General features: G+C 36.1%; 1 protein-coding gene across 1 annotated transcript; it reads left to right on the top strand.

The window, feature by feature from the left end:
* The first annotated feature begins 456 nt into the window (after nt 1-456).
* Nucleotides 457-23066, top strand: LOC123317531. Its single transcript, XM_044904112.1, has 3 exons — nt 457-652; nt 15341-15489; nt 20467-23066. The coding sequence occupies exons 2-3, from the start codon at nt 15347-15349 to the stop codon at nt 22778-22780; spliced, it is 2457 nt and encodes an 818-aa protein (XP_044760047.1). The 5' UTR covers nt 457-652; nt 15341-15346; the 3' UTR covers nt 22781-23066.
* The last annotated feature ends 2465 nt before the right edge of the window (nt 23067-25531 follow it).

Below are 25531 nucleotides of genomic sequence, written 5' to 3'. Positions count from 1 at the left end.
GACTTGTGACTGGTGAACAACACAGTGTTTTCGTTTTCATTTTCATCCTATTTTTATTCCGTTTTCTGAACTCAAAAGTATAATAGTCGGTGGCGCCATCTATTTTCAATGAAAGTACATGGACAACTTTCACTTACAGGCGTCTTTCTATCGGTATATTGCTGAATGAGCAACTCTTTCATAGGTAGCGCTAGATGTAAGAACCAAAAATCTTCTTTCGGCCTTAGTTTATAACCATTTTTATAATTCTAATAATAATTAAAGCTAAAAGCGCTTATAAATGAGAAATGAATCAAATGGCGAATAGAAATTTCGCGTTGAAAATATAGAACAGAAAATTTTGATGGCGCTCTCTTCAGTTCAACTTCGCAAAACAAGAGAAGAAAACTGTTGTACTGATCTGCCTAATGATTTCGGGAAGTTGGCTGCACGCTGCAATTTCGAAACGTCATTGTACTTTACTCACGTCAGCCATGTTTGTGAAATTGATTGTTTTCGAAGATAGCGTACATTTTAGCAAATATTGTAAAAACTGAATTCGTTTCCTGTTGATTTGGTGCCTTTTTTCGACTAGGGGAAGATTTATCTAGCTTTGTATTGATTATAAATCATACGATTGCTTTTTTTTCCAAGATTAATTTATATAATTTAGGTAAGTTTCCCTGTAATTACGTTTCTAAAGTTGCAGCGTTACTTTCACAAAGGAGGGCGTGTTAAACCTCGGCAAAAATATATTGCATTTGTTATTCTCCTTATAATACAAAAACAGATCAAACTTCATATGAATATTTAGTGGTAGCGGTAGCTTTTGCTTGGTTTGATTTGTCAACCACTATTGACCTTTGGATCAGTTCTGCTTCTGAAGTAGCCATATTTTATATTGTGATTACCCATTTATGACCCATTTATTCATTGCTTAAATCAGGATCGTTTCATTTGATGATGTACATTCGAATTTCCTAACTCCTTGACTAGTCAGGTTTATCCTCTGCAATTTTTGTACTCCTCAACATAGGTGCTCTGAAACAATGAAATATGTTGACAAATTTCCATAGGCAATAAATCTCCAAACTATTGTGTTTTAGAGACCTTGGACATCAGATGTAAACTACAACTTTTATTCAAGGATATAATTTTTCAATAATAACAGAAAATTGAAGATTCCAGGTTCAACTATCTCATAGGAGTATCCAGAATGTTACTACTGTCATCAGATAACAGCATTATTATACATTAATCACTTGCGACCACTTAATATCCTTAATGTCTGGAATGCTCAATTCATCGAAGTCCGTAATTCAATAGGTTTTTGACATATCATAAATAGCTCCCCTTAATGAGTTGTATGTTCAGTAATTTTATTTATCACATCAAAGAATGTTCATATTTCTCTTTAATGCGGGAACAACAAGCTAATTGTTTCAATCTTTTCATTTTTGGACATCTTCATGTTCATCCAAATTATGCTCAGATCTTTTTCTGCATTTATCACACTTACCGTGTACTATGAAAACTCAAACGAACTCGATTCTTTTAATTTTGGGTTTCTGAAGAATACCTATGGCAAAAATTTCCATATGAACCAGACATATTCAAAACTACAATATGTTCCGATAAATTGTGACCAATAATCATGTTGAGACATAGAGAGCCTAATGTTTTCTGAGTTATTGTTTTCATCACAGAACTTGTAATGTCCTGTTTGATTTCATTGTTGAACTGGTATAATACCAGTGGAGAATGACTAAATGACTTGTTCCTTATATTCTTCTGTCATGGCATTCTGCAAATCATTGCAGTTTATGGCAGAAATGAGCCATCAGCCTTATTTTATTAGAGGTTGTTTTTCGAAGGGATAGTACTTTGAGGATAAATTTGAATCGGTTTCTGGTAAATTCAGCTCAAGTATATCTCACCTAGCATTCTAATAAAATTAGTTCATTTTCATGTATATACACATAATTAACTGAATTCAACAATCGGCTTCCTCCATTTATTATGTAGGTACTTTATTCTATCATATTTAATATTCTTACCTATTGGAAAACTATTACACTTTTTTTTTTACTATCACATGAGATTGTTCAGTTGTTGTTTGTTGTTAATCAAAAGTATCGAGATCTCAGGAAATTTGGAAATAGTTCGTGTTTCGAAAGGGAAAATCAGGCATTAAATGATGTGAGCAAGAAATAGAGTTTGTTCATCGTTTTCCTCAGAATATCTGTCGCCTCAAATGAGTGAAACTCGAAGTTTTTTGGTCGAAGGAAAAATACAAATTAGTTTGGATGTGTCCTGACATAATAGGCAAGAATCTGAACTGGCGTATACATTTTATGCTTCAGGCTCATAGGAGATTGAATTAGGCCTAATAGTGTCAGTTGTGATTTGATACATCACGAGGAATTTTTTTGAAATAATTTTTCCAACAATCACTATAGGAGGTTCAAGCTACAATAGAACCTGAATTCTATGAGAAAGATCATCATAAACATCCAGTTGCAGGAAAGTCCATTAAGATTTGATGCTCCCATCAACATTTCGATGGAGTATTAAATTTTAACGGACTTTCCTGCAACTGGACGAAAGTCTTATACAGGGTGAATCTTTGACTTGTACATATATTTTAACGGTAGATTGTTGAGGTCAAAAGACATTTTTTTTAATCATTTTTTCCAATTCATCCTAGTTAAAAAGATACAACCATTTCAAGTTTTCATAATGAGCTATGACACCTGTGGAAAAACAGAATCCTTCAGAATAACAAACCAAATCTATGACACTATACATCTGTGAATCTTTGAAAGAGAGTTGCATTCGGCCAAAGAACTCAATTTTTCGAATTTCACAGATATTCTTTATTTTTAATATCAAACTTCTCGAAAATGGCACACTATATGAGAAAGTATAATGGATACTTTTTTACAAAATGGTTAAATATTCATGAGCGTTCAACTTACAATTGAGAGTTTGGTCCTTTGAGTTTCTGGTATTTTTATGGTATGTAATGGTCATAACGAAAAAACTTACTACATATGTGGTAGGAATTTCGTGATTCGGAGAAGGTTAATCACATCTAAATTTCGAAAATCATTCCATTCGATAAATTTTTTGGATATAACATAAAATTACATTTTGTAGGTTTTCAATGGATTGTATGTTCAACCGAGCCGAACTTGTAAAAATGGTTATGGGCATAAAGAGTTTCTTTTGACCTCAGGAATCTTCTGTTGAATATATATACAAGTCAAAGACTCACCCTGTATATGGAAAACATTAAATTGACAACAATGATTTTTATTTATACTGACAATATTTTACCGTTGTAAAATAGCTTCGACATGCCTAACTTGTAATTTATTTTAGATTCAGGCGGGAGGGTACCTATTGAAGGATCTCTATCATCGAACATGGAGATACATGGCATACATTAAAGTTAATTTTTTTCATCGAATTATTCATTTAGCTATGATATGGCCAAAATGTAGCATTTGGATTTTGGCCCCTTATCCACTTCCACCATTTGGGGAGAAAGTTATTCACCTTCGCTGACTCTTTTTGGAAAAAATCGCTGAAATCTTCATTTATTTATATAAACATGAGTAGAGGGGAATACTCACCATAGTTGTTAGACTTTCTGTCTCTAATCAATCGGCATTTTATTTTTCTTCAGCACTAAAGTAATGAAAACGTTTTCGATAGAAAGTGGGAAATTAAATTAAATTCACGAAATCTCTTCGACCTATAACATGCTCATGAATATACCATAATGTGAGCAAAACTACAATTTTTCATGGCGATATTAAAAATGTGAGACCAATATCACAATATATTCATGAATACATTGTAAAATGAACCATCATTCATAACGGACAAGTTCTTATTAGTTGTTATAATCGCTTCAATTCCATTTATACTCCTTTAATCTTTTACTGGTATAGAGTGTGCCCAAATGGAATACATTATGTATGCTCCAAGTGCATACTTACTATCTATCATGTACTCTTATACATAAACACATACTCTACAAGGCAATGACGTTTAGCAACCTTTTAGTTACATATTATAAATGAGTTCAACAAATTAGAGGAACGCAAGAAAATTTAAATCATTTGACGAGCAAGACAAATAAAATGAAAGCTGTGAATTTTTTATAGACAAAATACAGAAGATTCGAATTTGAACGACATGTGCATCATACAGACCAACACAACCAAAGAACCGAGCAAAAAACATATAGAATATTCCTCCATACACAACAATATTGAAAGAAGTTCATCGTTTTTTATATGAATACATCATCGCCAAAGTCATGCTGAGCTTACTACCATCTTTGAAAGCTCATCGCAATCTGCGAATAGGGCTAGACTCTGTTAGTTCTCATTCTACCTCTTAGGAAGGCTGTATAAACCTAGATTAGTAAGACTTCAAGAAGTTCATTTGTTTCAAAACTGAACTTGGCAATGGCACCTAACCTTTTTATGAATCTTGGTTACATTTGAAACCAATATTTTGAACGAAAATGCTTTTATCGTTGGCTTCGAAAGTATTCGAAATTGTTGTCTATTTAATTTTGCATTGGAAACGGTTGGATTAATTTCGGTGATACTTCGTACGCTGGGAAATGATAATCTACGACTGAAAACTTTCCAATCTCCTACACACCAAAAAACAAACAATTCCCTTCGACCTTTCGCGTCCATACCGCACGCAAGCTAATACCAACAAACCGTTGGAAAGCGTTCAGGTAGATTTGGCAGTGCTGTGCATACCTGTGCGTTCGAACTTCGATGGGATTTTAATGAATTTCAGATGACCTGGTATGCACGCTTTAGCGTTTGCAGCATAGAAGCATAGGCGAGAACAATATTTTTTTATTATAACCATTCATTGAGAAGGAATACTTCATAAGTTGTTGCAGTGAATATTTGAATTGTTGGGTTGCATCATTGCTCAATCTAATTATTTATATGTTATTACTTGCTTTGCCATTCTACAATCTATATGATAATCGGTTTCGTATACTCTTACGATGACAAAAAAAGCTGCAATTTTACTCTCACTATATGTTTCGAAAGCGTGAATTTTTTATAGTAGTCGTAGAGAATATTTTCTATCGATTCAAAATTGACTAACACAAAATAAAAGACCAGGACATGGCGATCAGGACCCTGGAGTATTCTGTTGGTGATTGCCTTGACATCAATGTGGAGAAGTGAACAATCAACATGTGAAAATGAGATGATATCAGGGTTGATCTTGGGGAACGTATTAAAAAAGGTAGGTACACTAAAGCGTACCTGAAATAGCTCTCCAGAAGTTATGCCTAGTTCAGCTAAAATTTTTGGAAGATACATAGATCTGATGAATCAAGTGGTTTCTTTTCAAAGAAAAACAAAACTGACGCGTAATGAGAAGTTTCCTGAAAAGTTATTCCATGTTTGTTATGGGGAGGTAGAAATTATTCAACGATGCCTTGAGTCTTGAAAATGCTTCTCTTTTCATATTATGCAAACAACTGCAATCATAAACTATTCAAGAATTTTTCTAGACATTAGTATCTCTAATGAAATTGTTGAAGCGAAACTTCTTGAATACCTTTCATTCCCTAAAAAAAAGCAAAGTGATTCGGAGGATTAACCACGTTAGCCATTGAATGTTCATGAAAAATGAATTTTCCACTCGGTCAACATGCACGTATTGCTTCAAACTCGTTCTATGAAAGCATACTCGCAACTTGTTGGCTACAGTAATGATTGTGTATCCCTGTAGAATGCACTAAGTGAAATTCTGCTGCTTTTTCGACTATTACATAATGACTTATAGAATAATAAGTATTCGGGGTTGGAATACTTAAGATCTATTTTAATACAAGCTTTTTTCTGGGAAGAAATGAAACTAAGAAACATTTACTCTTTTTTAATGATACTTCCTTAAACCGACCGTCATCACATCTGGATTAACTTCGATGACATGCAATATTCTTGAAGAACCAAGTTATACTTGTCTGAACACGTATAGACAAGACTTTTAAGAGAAATGTGGAATCTTGAAATAAAATATGTTGTTCGTCATCAAAAATTTGGTCTTTTCAGCTTCGCGGTTCTCTAATTGGGGAGTTATTAATCTCCACTTTTCTGATTGATTTGTATCTGATCGATTGGGAGGGGATCATTTTATTGCTTGGTTGAATTTTTTTACCTCTAGAGGCTTTTTTAGCACTTAACTTTGTGAATACTCAATCCAGATGCCATCCAGACCTACAAATGAGCAGAAAATGGATGGTGTTATAAATATGATTGAAATATTTAAAGGAGTTGTCGATATTCAAAAGCAAAGAAATTTTTTATAGATTCACTAATATTTTGGGGCGGATATAGCACCCATTAGAGGATTCAGAAAAATTCTAATAATTCTTGTTTGATAAAATTACTCGAATTCCTGTAGCTATGTGGAATTGTTTCATCAGTTTGAGTATTGTGAAGTGAATAACTCAATCACCGTCACTTTTACAATATAATAAGTTGTACCAATCTATAGTCCTGTTTATTTATTTACGAAATATGTAATTTGTATTACTATTTTTCGATAGTTGAAGTGTAGCACAGGTAAGTTAATGATCCGTAAACTGATATTTTCTGTTAATATTCCGTTGTTACTGAATTGTAATTTTGAATTATTGAAATTAATAAAACGCACAAATACAGATGCTCGTTGAATTTTCATAAATTTATAAATCTTCCATAGTTTGTAGAAAGGTAAAGTGGGTATTCTTAATAATAAAACATAATTTCCTCCTTTGTGGACGTGAATACACAGTTGCAAGTGAAATGTAGAATTTGTCGAGTTTCATTAGGGCTTTTCTATTTGATTAAATATGGAAGGATACAGATGGTTCGTCATCGAATTATACACGAGAAATCTAAGACGATCTTTATGATTGAGTTGGGTCATAATAATTTCTTTTTCAATAATGGCCTCTATCGAATTTTAACTAGTTACGATTCAGGTGACTCTTAGGAAACTGCAACACACCATTACAAAAGTCATGCCGATTACTGAGAAGTTAAACTGTGAATGTTCCCTCACGATAGAGCTCCCTCAAAGGCAGGATACAATTAAACATGAATGGATTTTCCGCATTTAACCTATCGTAAATTCACGAGAAGGCATAGATTGGATATATTCAAGGTTCTTCACAGAATTTGCAGAACGTTACGAGACTAACAGACACATCTCTTTTATGGTGACAACGTAGGAACGTGGAACTGCTATAGTTTAGCTTCAAGAATTCTCATTTAACGTTCTTTTAAAGCAATCTTGGAAGAACCCAGAGCTCATAGTGAAACGTGGATACTAAATACCTAAGCATCGGACAGTTGCTTTCGATGATTGAAAAAACCAAGATACCCCTTCCTGATATGAATTTTGTCATTTGCTGTATAACCGAATGATGATTACCCAAAGTTTAAAGCTCATCAGAGAATGAAATTAACTTGGCATGAAGACATTGTTTGAGCTCTTCTAGGTAAGGTTAATAGAAATTTCACTTGAAAAATTTTTATTCTTCCTTTCCTTACGATCAATATCCTGTGAGAAAGAATCTACCATTTCCATATGCTACATAATTTCTTCTACGATCAGTTATACTGGTTGTGGTAGTAGAGCTCTCGCATGTGAAAGGATATTCAGCACAATTCCAATTTGTCTCTCGAGTTTTCTGCTCTGATGAGGATGCGAAACTTGCAGTTTGAGAGTAGACACTGGACTTTGAAAACAGAAGCAGCATAAAAATCTGAGAATAGGATTTTTCTCTCTAAATAGCCCTCTCCCTCCCTCTACGACTTCTAATTTAAGGACTATTAGTTATCCATTTATGTTTTGTAGGGACATTCCTACCACACTAAGGCGTACGTACTGAAATCACCTTCATTTCCGGTGGCTTATGCCAATCTCTTATACCTCATAAAATGGGAACATTCGGATAAATCGCAGAATATCTTCCAATTTGACAGAAGCCACAGTTTCAGTAACAAACGATGAGAACAAAGCAGGATATTAAATTGGCCCATCAATTGAAAACATGAACATTCCAATAAGTCAAAAGAACGTTCCTCTGGTTCGTACAGTTTATGCATATTTTATGCAGAATATTCGACAAAACGTTTGAGTTATTTGTATAACAATGTCAGTAAGACTGTTTTCCACTAGAACGTGTTCTGCAATTATTCTCGTTTTATGAATTTAAAAATGGACTATACAGGGTTGAGCATCGTCGAATGTACAAAAACTATTCAACAAGAGGAATTGAAGGTTAGCGGTCTTAAAGTGGTAGATTCTTTCCCGACCGATCTCATAGATAGATGGCGATCGCGTACACGCCATCTGCCAAATAGATTGGCGATACCCCTTCTTAGGTATTAGTTCTTAGTAACTCTGCCTAAATTCACCATAAGACCTAAGAAATGGACGAATCTAATGGTGAGTTTTGCAGAATTACCTAATACCTAAGAAAGGGACAAATCTAATTGGCAGATGGCGTTGACCGTCATCTGCGCAGTAGAGTGGTCCCTTTCTTAGTTATCAGTTATTAGTATCGCTGCATTAACCGAACCTAATTGGCAAATGGCGCTCATGTGTTTGACATCGGTCCATTATATTGGTCAATTTCTTTACAAACGTCCACACATTTGATACTTCTTATCTAGCGCGACACTAATGCAGTGGCGTTACATGGGTAAATTTATATACCTACTCTCCTTTTCGCATTGAAAATTGAAGTCCATTGTCATTGGCGACACAAAGCAACTATCTCACTTCAGTCTTTGGACAACAACAAATGATTATTTTCCATTCCATATAGTATTTATGTTCCAAGGCATATGAACCTGTCTTGGCATTACCACAGTTATGGAACATCTAACAACACAGTTTCAATGGGATGCGGTGGATCCGCAGGCCGCTCCTCTATCGGCAGAATGAGCCAGGTTCTGCAGATTTGGAACTGCCGTATCTGCGTGTTATCATTTCTGATTTTAGCATAGATCCACCAGCGAGCATTGAATTTTCAGGAATCTATTATCAACAAAAGGGTAATTAGTAATGGAATGGAAGATTTGAGTCAATTGAAGTGGAAGTACTTAAATTAATTCCCCTCTCTCTCTTCGGTTGACAGTGCCGTCCGTATTATGTTCCCATAGGCTGAACCCTGACATTTCCACCTATCATAACCTGATGTTTCCACTTGTGCAATTTCGAAGGTATCATCTTCATAATATAAACGATATTTGCCTGCTTCCATACTTCATATTCCATATATTCTTCATCTGAAGAATAAAATACACCTGTTCAATCAGTGATACTCATGCTGTGGAAAAAAATCAATGAAAAGCAGGACTGAATATTACCAGAAGCATCCCTTCAACATCACTAGGAGTAATTGTAGCAGTCGATAACTCGTAACCCTTAAGTGATATATTTTAGCCCTGAAGGTGCGAGCACAATGACCAAAAGGCCAAGAAACGGTCGAGATTTGGTTTTCAGTAAAGCCAATGAATCGATTGGCCTTGGTTACGGTTCAGACTGCCGAATGTGAAATCCACGGGCTCACATAATACCCGTTCCCTTTGCCCCAATCAATTTTTGATGTGTGTATACTGGCCTTATTCTTTAAATTTTAAATTTTTGTTCCCCTTGCTTTTCCTAATTCAAGTATTTCATCTGCTGAATTCTAGCTTTCAGAAACAAGCGCAAATAAATATAAGCAAATATTCACACCATTGAACTGCTTCCTCATGCGTTTATTATCCGGAAGAAATGAAAGGTTATCTTCGTACTAGTTTCTATGGAAAATACTCAAGAAAAATAAAAGCTATTAAAGATTCATCAGTTTTTCTGAGATAATGATTGATGAGCATTCAAACAGTTTGAGTGAAAGTTTTAAGAGTAACTGTCAATGATGTCATCCTTCAGTTCTTCAGCTTCAATAGAGATTTTAATATTGTCGCCACTGTATTTTCAGTGGTCTTTCACAACATAAAAGGCGTTTTGTTACAAATATCTGGTACTACATATATTAATTTTTTTTATACAATTTTGATGAGGATTCAATTGATGATGTTGTTTATCCAGTTAGGATCATGTTATTTTATTTCACTGAATGGTAAAAGTCAACTTACCCTTGTCGCTATCGGTTGAATAATATCGCCTTTAAACGTCGAAATGGAATAAAATTTTGTATACAACATGTGAGTTATAAATGTTTATTAATTCGAAGTAGTAGTAGTAGATAAACCTACTCGCTTTAAACTTTCTTCTCATGGATAAACATTCATTTGAATGCTTTGTTGTATAAATAACTATTATGTTTCGTTCCTCGATTTTCGACTCACATAAAGAGAAGACGGAGATAAAGAGCTGCGAGAATTGTTGATGGATGACGATCCATTATTGCACTGAATTTCTTCGATTAATCCAGAATTGTCGGATTTCGCTTTATTTTATATTTGTTTACTTTTTTTATCAAAAGAAGAGTTTTTATGTCTGTGATAAATATGACATGTTGAATTCACCACAAGCAGACAAACCATACGAAAACCGCAGTTCGTATAGGTCACTGGGAGAAGCGGTGTCCCGAAATGCGGATGGAGCTCATGTCTTCTGTAGTACAGGTGGAAGAGCGGTGAACCGGCAATCATGAGGTGGTCGGTTCAAGTTCTCCTGTAGAGGTATTTTTTCTGTAATTTAATGATTAGCGTACATGCCGTTGTTTCTTCTTCTATATTATGACGAATTCGCACACTTCAAAATCACTGGGTTTTAATTAAAGCATTATTTGAAGGTAATAATCGAAGGAATTAGAATTGGACACCTCATTTATCCTTATTTTTAACGATCACCCACTGACCTCCATTTCTTCAACTTGATAGGGCAGTCTACCATCACGACAATAAAGTTAACTTCTTCACGTACTTTTGCTCTACCTTTTTGTTCTACATCACATTGAATACTCCTACAGGTAAGCTCGGCGTTCTTCCTGAACCACCCAAAACAAAGAAACTGGACTTCTGGTTTCAGAATTAAAAAAAAAACGGACAATATGACTTGGACTAGCAAAAATCTCAATTACACCTTTTGCTAGCTCACCACCCTCGTGTGGTATTTATCGAAAAAAAAAATCATTCAAAATAATGAGTAATAAAAAAGTCACAAACTACCTACCTAGGAACACACCAGAGACCAATCTGCAATGAAAGAAAATGTCCAAATTCGATTGATTGGGACACAGAAGGTAGACGGAAGAAGAAACCTCTACACCTCTACGTATTATGCCAAGGTCTAGGAAGGAAATTAGGTTCAGTGGAAAATGAAAGCTGTATATGCGAAAACAATGTGGAGGCGTTTAATAGTATCATTAGCAGTTCGAAAATGAAGGAAACAAGTTGCAAGAAAGGGGCAATAGATTTGATTCCTTTGTTTTTAGAGTTCATGGTATTTGAGACTATTTTTGAATTAAGTTCATCAACATGTTTACGTGCACAGTGGCTGAAATGGTATTTTTAATTAGTTGCGGTTTGATGAGTAATGATGAAAGAAGCTATATCGCGAGTTTATAGTCGTATAAATTCGATATCAATCTGACGAATTCCTAATGTCTTTCGATAACTTGCAATAGGCTCTGATCGATTCAAGTTTTACTTCTCGTGCCGACTACAATATTGCATAATAGAGTCGATAATGCTACGAAGCATCCATTTAGTTCCGTTCCCCTCATGAAATTCGCTCAATTGTTCATAAACGTGCTATTCATCACAAGCGTTCTGTTTTTGCGAATGGATTACTGGGTCAAATTTATTCCTCCAGCTGCCTTCATTTTTCTCAATTAGGTAGATTATCGCCTTAAAAAAAGGAACAAGTTTAAGTTGATTTGGGTAGATGCTCATGTTTCAGAAAAGCATTACCTGATCTATTTTTACACGATCGTTGAAGGCTTCAATGCCATCCTTATTTTCAATCCCTGGACGGTATAAGCAGGTTATGTACAAATCTGCTTATAAGTGCGAATAATGCAGTTGGCAAATTTTCTCAGAAATTCAATCTTGTATCCCCTTTCAAATTTTCTTTTATCATTTTTTTTCAACTGGAAGGCACTTTTTGTCTTGGTTTTTGATCAGATATTTGCGGCAACTGGAAATCAGGTTGAAGACTCACAAGTCTTGAAAAAAGCCATCTGGAGGCCTTGGATTTGCGTAACCTGCGATGAAGCATGGATACAAGAGTTTTCTTAAAAGTTCGTGGAACCGAAATCAGAAAATCGATCAAAACTGAAGGTGATACTGACAGTTTTCTTCGATTATCGCGATGTTCTTGCAGGAAGGTTGAAAAATGAGTCATTCAAGCATTATGTGGCATTTGGGGGAGCAAATTCTCCAAAAAATACTAGATTTGTGGAACGGAAATGCCAAGATGAAGCGACATCTATTCTGCCCACGTAAATACAAATGCCGTATCTACATATATGCGGTCAAAATGAGAAAATTGATTTCAAAGTTCATTCCATAGTCTGCTGCTAGAAGTGTTATGTTTCGGATATTTTAGTACTGAAAACACATAAAACTTTTCAATCGCTATGAGACATAAAAAGGTACGGCGAATACTGAGTTTTATTCATTTGAATTTGAATTTTTAGTTATTTGCCTAAGTGCAGAAATTGATACTTTTCTGCATTTCTCTAAGACTTTTTATACACGCTCTCATTTCAGTTTCGTATCAAATTCACGCACAGCAGGAACAAATCACTTTCCGACTCTACAGATGGAGAAATCAATTTATCGCACTTCAGGAAAGTGGAGAAAACGCACTAAATTGGAATTTTTTTTGTTCATTTGAATCGTAAGTGTTGTTTGAAAGAAGGTTCACTATCAAGGCGATACAAATTTCGACTTATAATAACACTTATTTTGTGGCCGATTCCCGTTTTAGAAAGCTACTGCATTAGGATGGTTTACTTCTTTTTAATGCTATTCTTAGAATATTTCATGTGGAAATTCCTCATTGGAAGAGGGTTGTACGCGAGACAACTTCGCCAGTAAAACAATTTTCGTAGTTCTAGTCGAAAACTAAACCTCTAAAGGATTCTTGAAGCTTTTTCGTCGGTCCGAAAGACCGAAAATCGATACCCGCAGTATCGATACGAAGATTTGTGCAAAATTTCAAGGGCTTCATATCCCAACATCAGAAGACGCTTAGAATTTATATGATCCTTGAAAAAATTATATTAGACACATTGGTTTTCAGCTGGAATTTGTATTTTGCAGCTGTTTTTGACGGAAAGTTTGTCCGAAAAAGAAGGGCACTAGCTTGTGACCTTAAAAATTCAATCGAACTAATCCAAGGCTGGTATTACAAATTAAAGGCTAAAGGCTATCCTCTTGAGCTTGCCTCCTCTGGACATTTGGAAAAGGGTCCCAAATAGTTTTAGGTTCTATAGCTGAAAAGTTCCCAGCGACACAACAATATTCCGATCAGCATAAGAAAAAAGTTGAGAATAGGATGAACACTCTCGCTCATTGAAGACCTACTCATATTGAGTGGAGATTTAAGATCAATCTCTTTACCAATAAAGACTTTACTAGAACCGCTACGCTATTAACATTTTCAGAGAAGAGACATTTGCGAAAACCTTTGAATGTAGATTTATCTCGTTGTAAACAAAATACAGCCACCTTGTGTCTGCCAGGGTGATACCTGTACTACAACTTTTTAGCCCAACGAAATAGAGAAAAATGAATGTGCCATTTATGTCGTCTTTTTTCGAGAAACTAATAATGCCAGCAACTGCATTACTCTATCTTCTTTTGTTTTTGAGTTATAGGCCAAAATTTAAATTCATAACTTTTGTCATTATCTCCGTTTCTGTTTGTGCTGTGATGTTGAAATGAAAACATTATACAGACACTTTTTGATAGCAGTGGCTAACTATGATTTTTTCCTGAAGGTTTATCTGCTGAGCCTTAACATAAGGAGGTGTTTTTTTCATGAAAAGAGTGGTTCAAAATAACAGAATAAGAATCGGCATTTTTTACCGTTTCAGAAATATATCATTCATCGCCCTCAGTCTTTCTAAGTCATTTTAAACTACTGTTTTCATAAGAAAAAACACAACTTTATGTTATAGCTCAGTAAATAAACCTTCAGGAAAAATCATAGTACGCCACTGCTCTGCTGTAAAAAAGAGTTTCTGTATAATGATTTATTTTCTGTATAATCTTTTCAACATCCTAGCTTAGAAACAGAAACAGAGTTGAAATTTTAATTTTGATCTATAACTCGAGAACAAAAGAACATAGAGAACTGCAGTCCATGGCATTATTAGTTTCTCGAAAAAAGACGATAGTAATGTGCCATGCATTTTCCTCTATCTCGTTGGGTTAGAAAGTTGTAGTTCAGGTATCACCAATTTTGCCCACCCTGTACAGTGTGTTTCATGTCAACAAATCACTGGATTTTGAGTCTTATTCAATGAACAAAATTAAAAATGAACCAACGATATTGTATCATTTTCAAGGGATATCCAAATATGCTATCGGAAAAACTGTAAAACTTGGACATGATGAGTCATTGCTGAAAAGCCCTTTTCCTCAAGATAAAATATTTATTTGGCAGGTTTTCCGCAATGAAATTGTATAGAGACAGTTTCTGAGCACTTCTTCATTTTCTAAAGAATTGAAATTAGATATTTAATTTCACTCATATTGCCAATTTAATTTTTTTTAACTCTTTTCTCAATTACTTTTGACATCTATATGTTGGAGAATTTTTGCGACAGCATATCTTTATAACTCTGGTTTTTGAAAATTACTGTCATATTGATGGTTTTGCTCAGTGAATAAATCACATAATCCGCTTATAACTTTGATGGGCGTATGAGGCGTATGATGAAAATCTATTGTGTCCACTTCCTAATCTCCCTGAAGGTACTGAATCTTTGACACTAGACAATGAGCGTACCTTGCGTGTAACACTCAAAAACTAACGAATCAGCAAAAGTACTTTAAATATTCAAAATCGTTCTTTATCTCAAATAAACCAATTTTTCAATTAAAAAAAATTTTCATACTTCCATACTTGGGAACCGTCTGGAAATTAAAGGCTCGTGGGTATGTCAGCAATGCACTTTCGGTAGAAGCAGGCAAAAATCTCCATTCGAACTGACTCACAATGTGTGGGCTTCCTTAGGTGTCAAATGACTGAAAACTTCGAAATCTCTACTGCTGTACATAGTCTGATTCTTCTATGAAGGCAGGCGTCGTGGAAAAGAATGAAACGAAATTTTTTGCTTCAGGTTAAAATGAGCGTCATAATAAGGCTGCAGAATCTACCTTGGTCGGCGAACGCGTTGGACATTCGGCAATATTTCGCAGGTTTGAGTATACCAGAAGGAGGCGTTCATATTGTTGGTGGAGAATTGGGAGATGCTTTCATAGCTTTTAGGTAGGTATAATTTTTAATATCATCATTCTAGTTCAGAGGTTAACTTCGCTCATTTTGAGAATGGCGCGCTGTTGGAAATATGTTGGTTGGTTCATCGTGGAACTGGTTGAAAGTTGTCGAAATCATCGATTGAGATGTCTCTGCCAGTTCTAACCTTACACACGCACGTCTGGCAAAGCAAATTGGAACTATAAAAGATTCCGATTGTTTGGCGCACATGTCATCCGAATAAAGGGGCTCCATTATTGAGATATATACAGACTGTTGCGCCACCTATCAGTGTCAGCTAGAAGGGTGAGCTACCTGGGCCGCACATGTCGTCTATAGTTCCCTGCCAAATGATTATCAAGCACTATGAGATAGAGTCGCAGTTATTAAAGATGTTTTTTTTCCGAATCAAAAAGTCTTGCGGGGTGCGATAAAAAATTTGCTGACGACTTGTTTATGGCGCCAAGTGGTTAGGATTTGTCCTTGAGACATCCTGAAGTTCCAATTCACATTTAGTAGAAACAAGGAGTATCAACAAGAATTTGTACGTTGAAGTGGCAAGACTACACGATAGAAATACTGCGGCAAGTTGATACTCGGTTATAAAGACCGTTGAATTAACACATTGTTTCTTTTGGGTGTTAGTCAAGATCAAACAATCTGCAACGGATCCGGATAGACTGTTTATTTGTGTTCGTAAACGGTTAGTGACAAAGGCGTTTACTGAATTGTCTGAAAATTTTCGAAGAAGAAGTAGTTTTTCACCACTACGTTTTCGGTCAATCTAATGGAAATCAGGCTATTCAGTTTCTTTAATTTAACTAGGGACTTTCATCGAGTATCGGTCACATCTGTTCAATGTTCAATATTTGAATATAAACAGCTGAAATCGAATCAGTAGAGAGCTATCGACCTGTATAAAACGAGTAGCATCTTCAGGTGGGTAAACTACAGGTTAAATCACAATCTGTGTTACGGTAAACGCAGCTCTCTACAGAGAGATGTTCGAAGAATTTGTCATCTCAAAAATTTATGAATTTAACCTTAGTTGCTCCAGCAAAAGAGCCACACCAAACACAACATAAAGGATCGTTTCAACTCCGTAGAGGCAACCTCTCAGAGCCGACGCTCTGGACTTTTTCATTGGTCAACTTTTTTTCCCGATAACCACGTCAGTTCGATACGGGGAGTTAAAAATGAGTTACAAAAGTTAGAGGTCGGGGATATCAGCTAGTATTGACGTTGGATATTGGCAGCTATATTTTTTAATAGTTCTTTCAAATCGGCCAGTTTATGTGCCACACTCTGTATCAGTTTTGATCAGAAAGGAGCGTCATGAGTTTCCAGAACTCCAGCAAAAGTTCTTTAATCTGTCATAGTCAGTGTAAGCAAGAAAATATACGAGGGCTTTGCTTTGTGTATTTTGAGAATAGGAGGAAGAAACAATTGAATTTTATCAAGAATATTTTATATATATATATATATATATATCGGTTTCATAACGTCTTTCGTCGTTGTCCGATGCCTAATTTCCATGACCTTCTGTCATTCCACTGGTTTTCTGTCAGATTTCTTGCGCTCATCGCTTTCGAAACCCCTTCCATCCACGTCTTTCTTGGTCTTCCTCGTTTTCTTCGATTTGGTGGTACCCATTCCAGGATCTGCTTTGGTAGTCTGGTGTTATCCATCCTCTGCACGTGTCCATACCAAACAAGTTGTCTTCGTTCGATGTCTGTCATGAGAGATCCTTCCACTCCCATTCTTGCTCGAACATCTTCATTCCGTATTCGGTCTTTTCTTGATATTCCTAGTGACCTTCTGAACACATCCATTTCGGTAGCCTCCAGTTTCTTCCTATTGTTCTCTGTAATTTTCCACGTTTCTGCGCCATACAATAAAGAACTTTTTATCATCGTATCATAGATGTTATATTTTCGTTTTTTTCCTATTTCGCTACTCCAGAAGACTCCATTCAAACAAGAGATGAGACCCCTGGCTTGGTTGATACGTTTTTTTATTTCTCGATCGTCCCTGCCTGTAATATCAAACTCCACACCCAAATATGTGTAGCTGGTGCAGGCAGCGATTTCTTCTGTATCGAGTTGGATGTTCGATAATTCACCTCCGATTGGTAAATATTTGGTTTTTTTGGTATTGAGTTCTAAACCCCACTCTTCATACTCTTCCTGCAATTTTCGGGTCATGTATTCCAGGTCTGCCTTGTCATTGGCAATGATCACTTGGTCGTCCACAAACTGTAATGTGAACAGGCAGGTGTCTCCCAGGTATATTCCCATCCCTCTACATTTTCTTTTCCAAAGAGATAAAGCTTTGGCCACATAAATTTTAAAGAGTGTTGGAGATACGCAGCATCCTTGACGTAACCCTTTGTTGACCGAAAAACTTCGCGACAGTCGATTGCCTATTTTTATTCTGGATTCTGAGCCATTATACAGATTCTGAAGAGCTGTGATTAAGGTTTGATTGATATTCGACTGCTGTAATACTTTCCATAGTTGCTTAACCGGTACCGTGTCATAGGCTTTGTGAAGGTCTATAAACATAAGATGAGTTTCCTGGTTTGTGTTCATTCTTTTCTCTATTAATTGTTTCAAGCAGAAAACGTTATCAGTGCATGTTCTATCAGCACTATTTTCATTGCTCTAAATCATGCGCTTTGAAATCTTTAGAGAAAATTGTTCACTAGGTAGTTTATCTTCAATGAAGCTTCATATGAACCTGGAGATTATAAGGCGAATGACCCTTCGATTCGATTTTTTGTCTGGGAACTTGCATTGTCGTGATGCAACATGTTTCGTCGTTTGAGATAGTTTTCTCTCCATTAACCGACAACCTCACACCGTTCTAGTTACAAAAACTATACAAGGTGAGTCTTTGACTCGCATGAATATTTTAACAGTAGATTCTTGAGGCCAAATGAAACACGAAACAATTTTTTCCTATAACATTTTTTCCGATGCGGCCCTGATAAAAATATATAGGCATTTTAAGTTTTCATAATGAGCTGTACCACCCCTGAGAAAACAAAATTACCTTCAGAATAACTAGCTAAATCTGTGACACTACACATCAGTGGACCTTTCAAACAAAGTTGTATTCAGCCAAAGTACCCAATTTTTCTAATTTCACAGATAATTTTTAATTTTTGAGAATTAAATTACTCGGAAACGGCGCATTATATGAGAAAATATTAAGAATACTTTAATTTTACAAAACGCTCAAATATAGCGTCCAACCTAGTTTGATGACAATGTGTTAGTTGGGTTCTTTGAATTTTTGGTATTTTTATGGTGCGAAATGGACATAATGAGAAAACTGGAAGACGTTGGTGTTATCTTGTGTTCGAAGAAGATTCATCAAATAAATGAAAAACTGTAATCCGAAATTCATTTCATTCGATAAAACCGTTTGTGAGATAGAACTAAAGATAATTTTTTTATGGTTTTTGAACAGCCTGTATCTTTTAAACCGAGCCGATTCGGAAAAATGGTAAAGAATGGAAAGTGTTTCTTTTGACCTTAAGAATATACACTTAAAAATACATAAAAATGACACTCAAGGAAGTTTTAAGCTTTTAGGCCCGTTTGCACCAATACCCCTTAAAACGAGTACTTAACTAAGTGTCGTTTAAAGTTAATGGACGCTTCATTTTATTCCCAGTTGCATGACTGTGGCTTAACAGAATCTTAAATAAGGGGCACTTAAGTTTTTATATCTAGTGATATTTTTATTTTGGTGTAACTTCATCCCAGTCCAATAAAGCCATTTCATTGGTTGGTCGGTTGCCGATGATCGTTGTCATTTCATTAACCTAACTATTGTCCTGTCAGTCAGTTTCAAGTAAACTATTATATTATTATCAAAGAGTGACAACTTTTTGTTGCTGAATTAGCATTATTATTGATAATGAAATGGATTGTCAAATAAAAGGTACCTAAGTTTATATAAGTACAACACTTTCTTTGTAAGGTCTTGTGTGAATTTGTTTTATTAATATTGAACAGGAAAATGTCCTTATTGTCCTTGTTAGTAAGAATACGGTGAATGATTGCCAAGCAGGTGGTGGTAATCTACAAAGAGCACTCAATTTCTCAACAGAAAATAGTTTTTTGCTGACTATAGTATGATTTGCGACACAAAATTGAAAATAAAAAGACTGATAGATAGCATTACAATAAAGGCAAAAGAAAAGGCTTGGTATTCAGTAATGAATTCATTCAATTTTCAAAATCCCTCAAAAGTGGGAAATTCTGCAGCTAGTTCAACAAATTATTTTAGGTTAGAATCCCACCCTCAAATATTTAAGTGGTCATAACAGGAGCACTTAAATTCAAGGTTTGCTTTAGCCATTTAAATGTCAGTTTTAAGTTCAGGGTTCATTTTAAAGGACACTCAACACTAACTGCGTTTGGTGCGGGTCTAAGTGACCTTAAACTTGATCATGAAACAGATCGTTAGTCTCTTTAATTTTGAAGTTTCCTTTAGCTCTACCAAAAATGTCACTAAAGAAAGCTTTCAATAAGCTAAATTATCATAAAACTGGCCCTATATGCTATTGGAAGTCTCAACTTCAAATGGCAATGGCAGGTTTTACCTGGTAATACCTGTGTTGTCAAGTTTTATGTTCATAAATACCAACCCTCGTAGGGAACACATGAAAAAATTATGTCAGAATCATTCAGATTAACGAAAAGCCATATTTCATCAACCTCCATGACATAATCGGCTCAATTTTGTAATTTCAAATCGAATAGAGCGGTAGTATGCGTCGAATAGAAATGTAACACATTTGCTTCAGATTCCTGGCACAAATGCGACGTATAATCATCTCAATTCGATCTGGAGTTACAGAGTAGGGCATATTAGCACCATAAAATGAGCAAGATTTTAATTTGCCTACTCTGTTGTTCAATGTATTCAAGTATATCGTATATCGAGTAATTATTCAAACTTTCTCGTTCATTACAGCACGGACGAAGACGCTCGTCAGGCCTTCCAACGTAACAATGGAAAGATCAAGTCCATACAGATCACCCTTACACTCAGCTCCCGCACGGAGATGCAGAGGGTTATCGAGGCAGCCCGTAGCCAGACCTACTCGGCTTTCATGCAGACTGCGCCACCCGCTCCGACACCTATGCCAGCCGCCGTACCACCCATTATACCAGCAGCAGTTCCGGAAATCAAGATCGATATAACCAAAGACGGTAAAAACGACAAAAAAGAGCGCGAGAGAAAGCGATCGCGTTCCAGAGACCGTAGGGATCGTTCTAGAGACAGACGCGACCGTCGATACAGAGATCGCAGTCGCTCGAGATCTAGAGACAGACGGAGGAGAAGAGACAGAAGCAGGTCCAGGGATCGTTCCCGATCAAGAGATCGTAGATCTAGGGATAGTAGTCGAAGGCGATCCAACGAAAAAGTTATCGTTAAAGAGCAGAGAAAAATTGAACCTTGGGTTCAGAACGAGCCACTTATCCAACAACCAATCCTCACTCCGAATCTGCTCACCAACACCATCGAAGAGCTCAGGAGGAATATGATCATGAGTCCCGCTCTGGCCGCTAACAACTTCCAGCCTAATCTTACGCTCAATCGGGGACGAGAGAGTTGGCCTCAAGCCAACCTTTCCATGCAGAAAAACCAAAACTTCCCGATGAGATCCAACGACGACAATTTCTCCAACGACCCCAGGACTTTTCAGCACAACAAAACGGACACTGCAAATTTCGATAGGAACAATCGACGAAACGTATTCACGAAAATAAACAAGTCCATGGAGGCTGAATCAAGGAACCAGTTCGACAATAGGGTGCCGCCGCCAAATTGCTGCATTAAAATCAAACCGTTCTTTGGCGCTTACGGCGATCTGCGACGTTTTTTCCACGGTTGTTTCATCAGTAACAAAGGTATCAAATTTATAAACGACAAGTCTGGTATGAGGACCGGAATAGTTTACGTTCAATTCGGAAATTCCGAGAGTAAGGTCGAGGCGCTGGCGAGAAACAATGAAAATATGAACGGGATAAACGTATCCATCACCCACTTGGATGACAAAGAGTTTGAGAATTCGGTGGACAGGTTCATTCCAAGACAAGAGGATGAGGAAGATTTTCGTCAATCTAAAAGTTTTCCCAACAAAACAAAGTTCTTCAACAGGTCCGATAAGTCCGATTCTGTGAAAGTGTTCACTTGCCTAACTGTCGAAGATCTTCCAACTTACGTAAAAGAACAAGATATTATGAAAATGTTCTCGAACTATCCCTTGACTAGCATTATAATACCACCGAGAAGCCGCGACGGTTATATCGCCTACGTTAGATTCAGCAATGCTGAAGATGCTAAGAAAGCGTTGTCCGAAACACAGTTGCATATTATAGAAGGGAAACCTGTAACGGTCAGAGTTTGCAAAGATGAAGATTTCGAAAGAGTGAATAAGGAACACGATGTCAAAATAACCCCTCCAAATCCTAAAAGAAACATCGATACCGATTGTCTCAGCGTATCTGGTCTACCGCTAAAGACCAGTGACAGTGATATAGCTGATTTCTTCTCCGACGTTGGTGTAATACCGACGAGAATTCATCTCATGAAAAATAACTTCGGGGGTTTCACCGGGCAGGCATTCTGCGAATTCGAGACGTTACAAGAAGCAGAGAAGGCATATGCGAAGAATTCGTCTTATTTGGGTACCGAATTGATAAGCGTAACGCCAGTGAAAAGGAAAGATATGGAGGAAGCCGTAGGAATTGCATTGCCGCAAGAGATCGTCATAACAGACGATGAACCCGAAGAAACAACCCCTCCTAAAGATTCGAAAAATAAAATGTTGGATAGTTTTCAAGGGAACGACAGAGTGCAAGATATGCAACAAGACAATTTTCGTAATCAATTCTACGATAATAATCAGCCCCGTCAATTCCAAAATCAAAAAAATAATTTCGAAGGTAATGGTCGAGGGAGGGGTGGATTTGGCGGTCGTGGTGGAAGGGGTAGTAGATTTGGTCCCCCAATAGGAATGCGTAATATGCCTCAGGAGGTCCCTCCCGGTTGTACTGTTTTTATGGACAATATTCCGTACAGAGCCGGTACAGATGAGATTTTAGATTTCTTTGAGGGTTTTAATGTGACAAATAATGTTAGTCGAAGATTCAATGCTAATAACACGCCTAGCGCCGAAGCAAAAGTAGTTTTTCGCTCACCGCAAGAAGCTTTCGTTGCAGTTAGGGAAAAACATATGCAAACCATTTGGGATAGGCCTATATATTTGAAGCAAGTGTAAAATTAATCTCTTCTTGTATATATTGATGTATATAAATGGAATGCTAGTGTGAACGTTAATTTTATCGAGTGAAACGGAAACTACAATTTTGGTAAGAATGAATTTGAAATGTTACTTTGGGATAGTTTGACTGAATGTTTAGAAGTACAAATTTATATTATTTCGGTAAGATTTCTTCGAGACTCATTCTCAAAATATTGTAAATATTCCAGGCTCTTTGTTTCTTTTCAGATTGTATTTATTATCTTCCTATTCTCTTATCATGGATAAAATAAAATATAAAATAGAGTTTTGTTTCATTTCAGATGCCACTTGTCCCAAAAAAATAATCGATAAGATGATAAAGTTATTTTCAAAATGGGAGAATTGGGCAGGCAATTTATTCGAAAAACACCCAACGACTCGAATCATTGGTGCACCCAGTGGGGGCTCGGTTCCCAAGCTTCGAATAGCCATAGACATAGAGACATGGACTGTGCCTTCCCTTTATATCTATGCATGAAATACGGTCAAAAAAAGTGACAGAGAGAAAAACACGTCGGGAATGCAGTTGTCTTTTTCTAGAATTTTGATTGGTCTACACTCACCTCTATGTGAACAAAAAAGAGAAAGGTATATCCCGACGAGCTTTTCTCTCTTTCTAATAAATAGCCAATTTCATGCTGGCATTGCTCAGTCCATGTCTCTATGTCTATGCGAATAGCTAACTGACTGTGTCTTGCTAATCTATATTAATGAAAGAGGATCTATGGTTTACTTCAAAATGCTTTATTGTTCAAACGATCTCACCAAATTGGACAATTCTTTTTTTGTTGTGTTTATTATTGTTAGGGCAAGGTTTATATAACAAAATATTCCCAAAAAAAATTGTACAGAACAGAAAAAAAGGCATTCCTTTTTCTTACGACCAATCGAGCAATCACGATGAGTTAGTTATTATTATCTACCCTAGAAATAATTTAAATGGCAAAACTAGGTTTGCCGGGTCAGCTAGTAATATCATAAAGACACCTGCGGAGCTTCTTTCTCATGCTCATGCAGATATACCCACTGATGATATTCTGGGTGCGTCACTGGATCGAACAGTCAACTGTGATTGCCAATGCTGGTAGATTGATTACTATCGCCGTTTCTTAAAATAATATCTACTGAAGGTAACGAAAAACAGAACAATTTTATATAAAAAATGAGCATAATATTCAACACGTTTCATAATTAATTGATTAATTTATAATTGTAAAAACATCACACAAACAATGGCAAACCACTGAAATAAGCTACAGGTAAGCTCACTCGATGCAGAATAAGAGGTGCGCTAACATGGACCAACTTCCGTTCAGAATATTTATGATATTTTTTCAAAATAATCACAACTTCAGATGTAAAATTAATTAGGAAGTGACGAAAATCCGAATTTATGCCAAACTGGTACCTGGTACATCTTTTCTATTCAGAATTCGAATTATTCGATTATCGAGGTTTTTTTGGGTAGAATAAAGAATATACAGGGTGAGTCTTTGACTCATACAGATATTTTAACAGTAGATTCTTGAGGTCAAAAGAAACACTTTTTTCCTTTACCATTTTTTCCGAATCGACTCGGTGAAAAAGATACAGGCTGTTGAAAAACCATAAAAAATTGTTATTTTTAGTTTTATGTCATAAACGGTTTTATCGAATGAAATTAATTTCGGAATATAGTTTTTCATATATTTCATGAATCTTTTACGAATACAAGATATCACCCACGTCTTTCAGTTTTCTCATTATGACCATTACGTACGATAAAAATACCAAAAATTCAAAAAACCCAAGTCTTTAAACTAAGTTGGGCGCTATCTAATGAAGTTTTTTTTTGTAAAATAAAAGTGTTCTTCATATTTTCTCGTATAATGCGCCGTTTTCGAGTAATTCGATATTCAAAAGTATAAGGATAAAATTCAGATGCATACCACCCGCCGATATGAAAATCAACAAGTGTTCTGGTTCTGAATTGAATTAGCCAATTTGCCATCGTCAAGGCCCCAAATGGAGTACGCCCCATCGAAGAAAAGCAGATGCTGACCATGGTTTCGGTCTCATTTGACCTCATCAGAGCAACATAGCATTTTTCTCCGATGGAGAACGTTGGGAATTGATGGAACCTTATTCAATATTTGCACGCGCTACTACTGGGTACTATACATTTACCCAGAGCGCCACCCAATATGAAACGGTGTCCGATTCTATCCCCTCCAGATAGAAACCAAGACGAAGACAAAAAAGCATATGTCCCATATTTTCTCTAATTCATAATAATTTCTCCTTATTATTGTATTCATTACCTCCCTGTTTAGGCGTGATCATTCTATTATTCAAAAGTATCTGTGAAATTTGAAAAATTGGGTACTTTGGCTGAATACAACTCTGTTTGAAAGATCCACAGATGTGTAGTGTCACAGATTTAGCTAGTTATTCTGAAGAAAATTTTGTTTTTCCAGGTTTGGCACAGCTCATTATGAAAACTCAAAATGACTACATATATCATTTCAACAGTGCCGAATCTGAAAAAATGGTATAGGAAAAGTGTTTCTTTTTACCTCAAGGATCTACTGTTGAAATATTTGTACGAGTCAAAGATTCACCCTGTATAGTCAGCTGTAATATCTCTAGTGGTTGAATTTTCTCGATAAATCCATCGACTTATTTCATAACGAAACTGAGTTTCTCGAAAACACCACGAGTCCTAAAGACGAGTGGTGCAGTCCTAAT

Source organism: Coccinella septempunctata, chromosome 1, assembly GCF_907165205.1.
Source record: "Coccinella septempunctata chromosome 1, icCocSept1.1, whole genome shotgun sequence".
Taxonomy (NCBI): domain Eukaryota; kingdom Metazoa; phylum Arthropoda; class Insecta; order Coleoptera; family Coccinellidae; genus Coccinella; species Coccinella septempunctata.
This window is presented reverse-complemented; position numbering and strand designations above follow the sequence as displayed.

What these genes read in the sequence shown, in the direction of transcription:
- LOC123317531 (XM_044904112.1), top strand. Translation starts at nt 15,347, where the DNA reads ATGAGCGTCATAATAAGGCTGCAGAATCTACCTTGGTCGGCGAACGCG. An exon ending in GATGCTTTCATAGCTTTTAG is followed by an intron (nt 15,490 to 20,466) that starts GTAGGTATAATT and finishes CGTTCATTACAG; the next exon opens with CACGGACGAAGACGCTCGTC.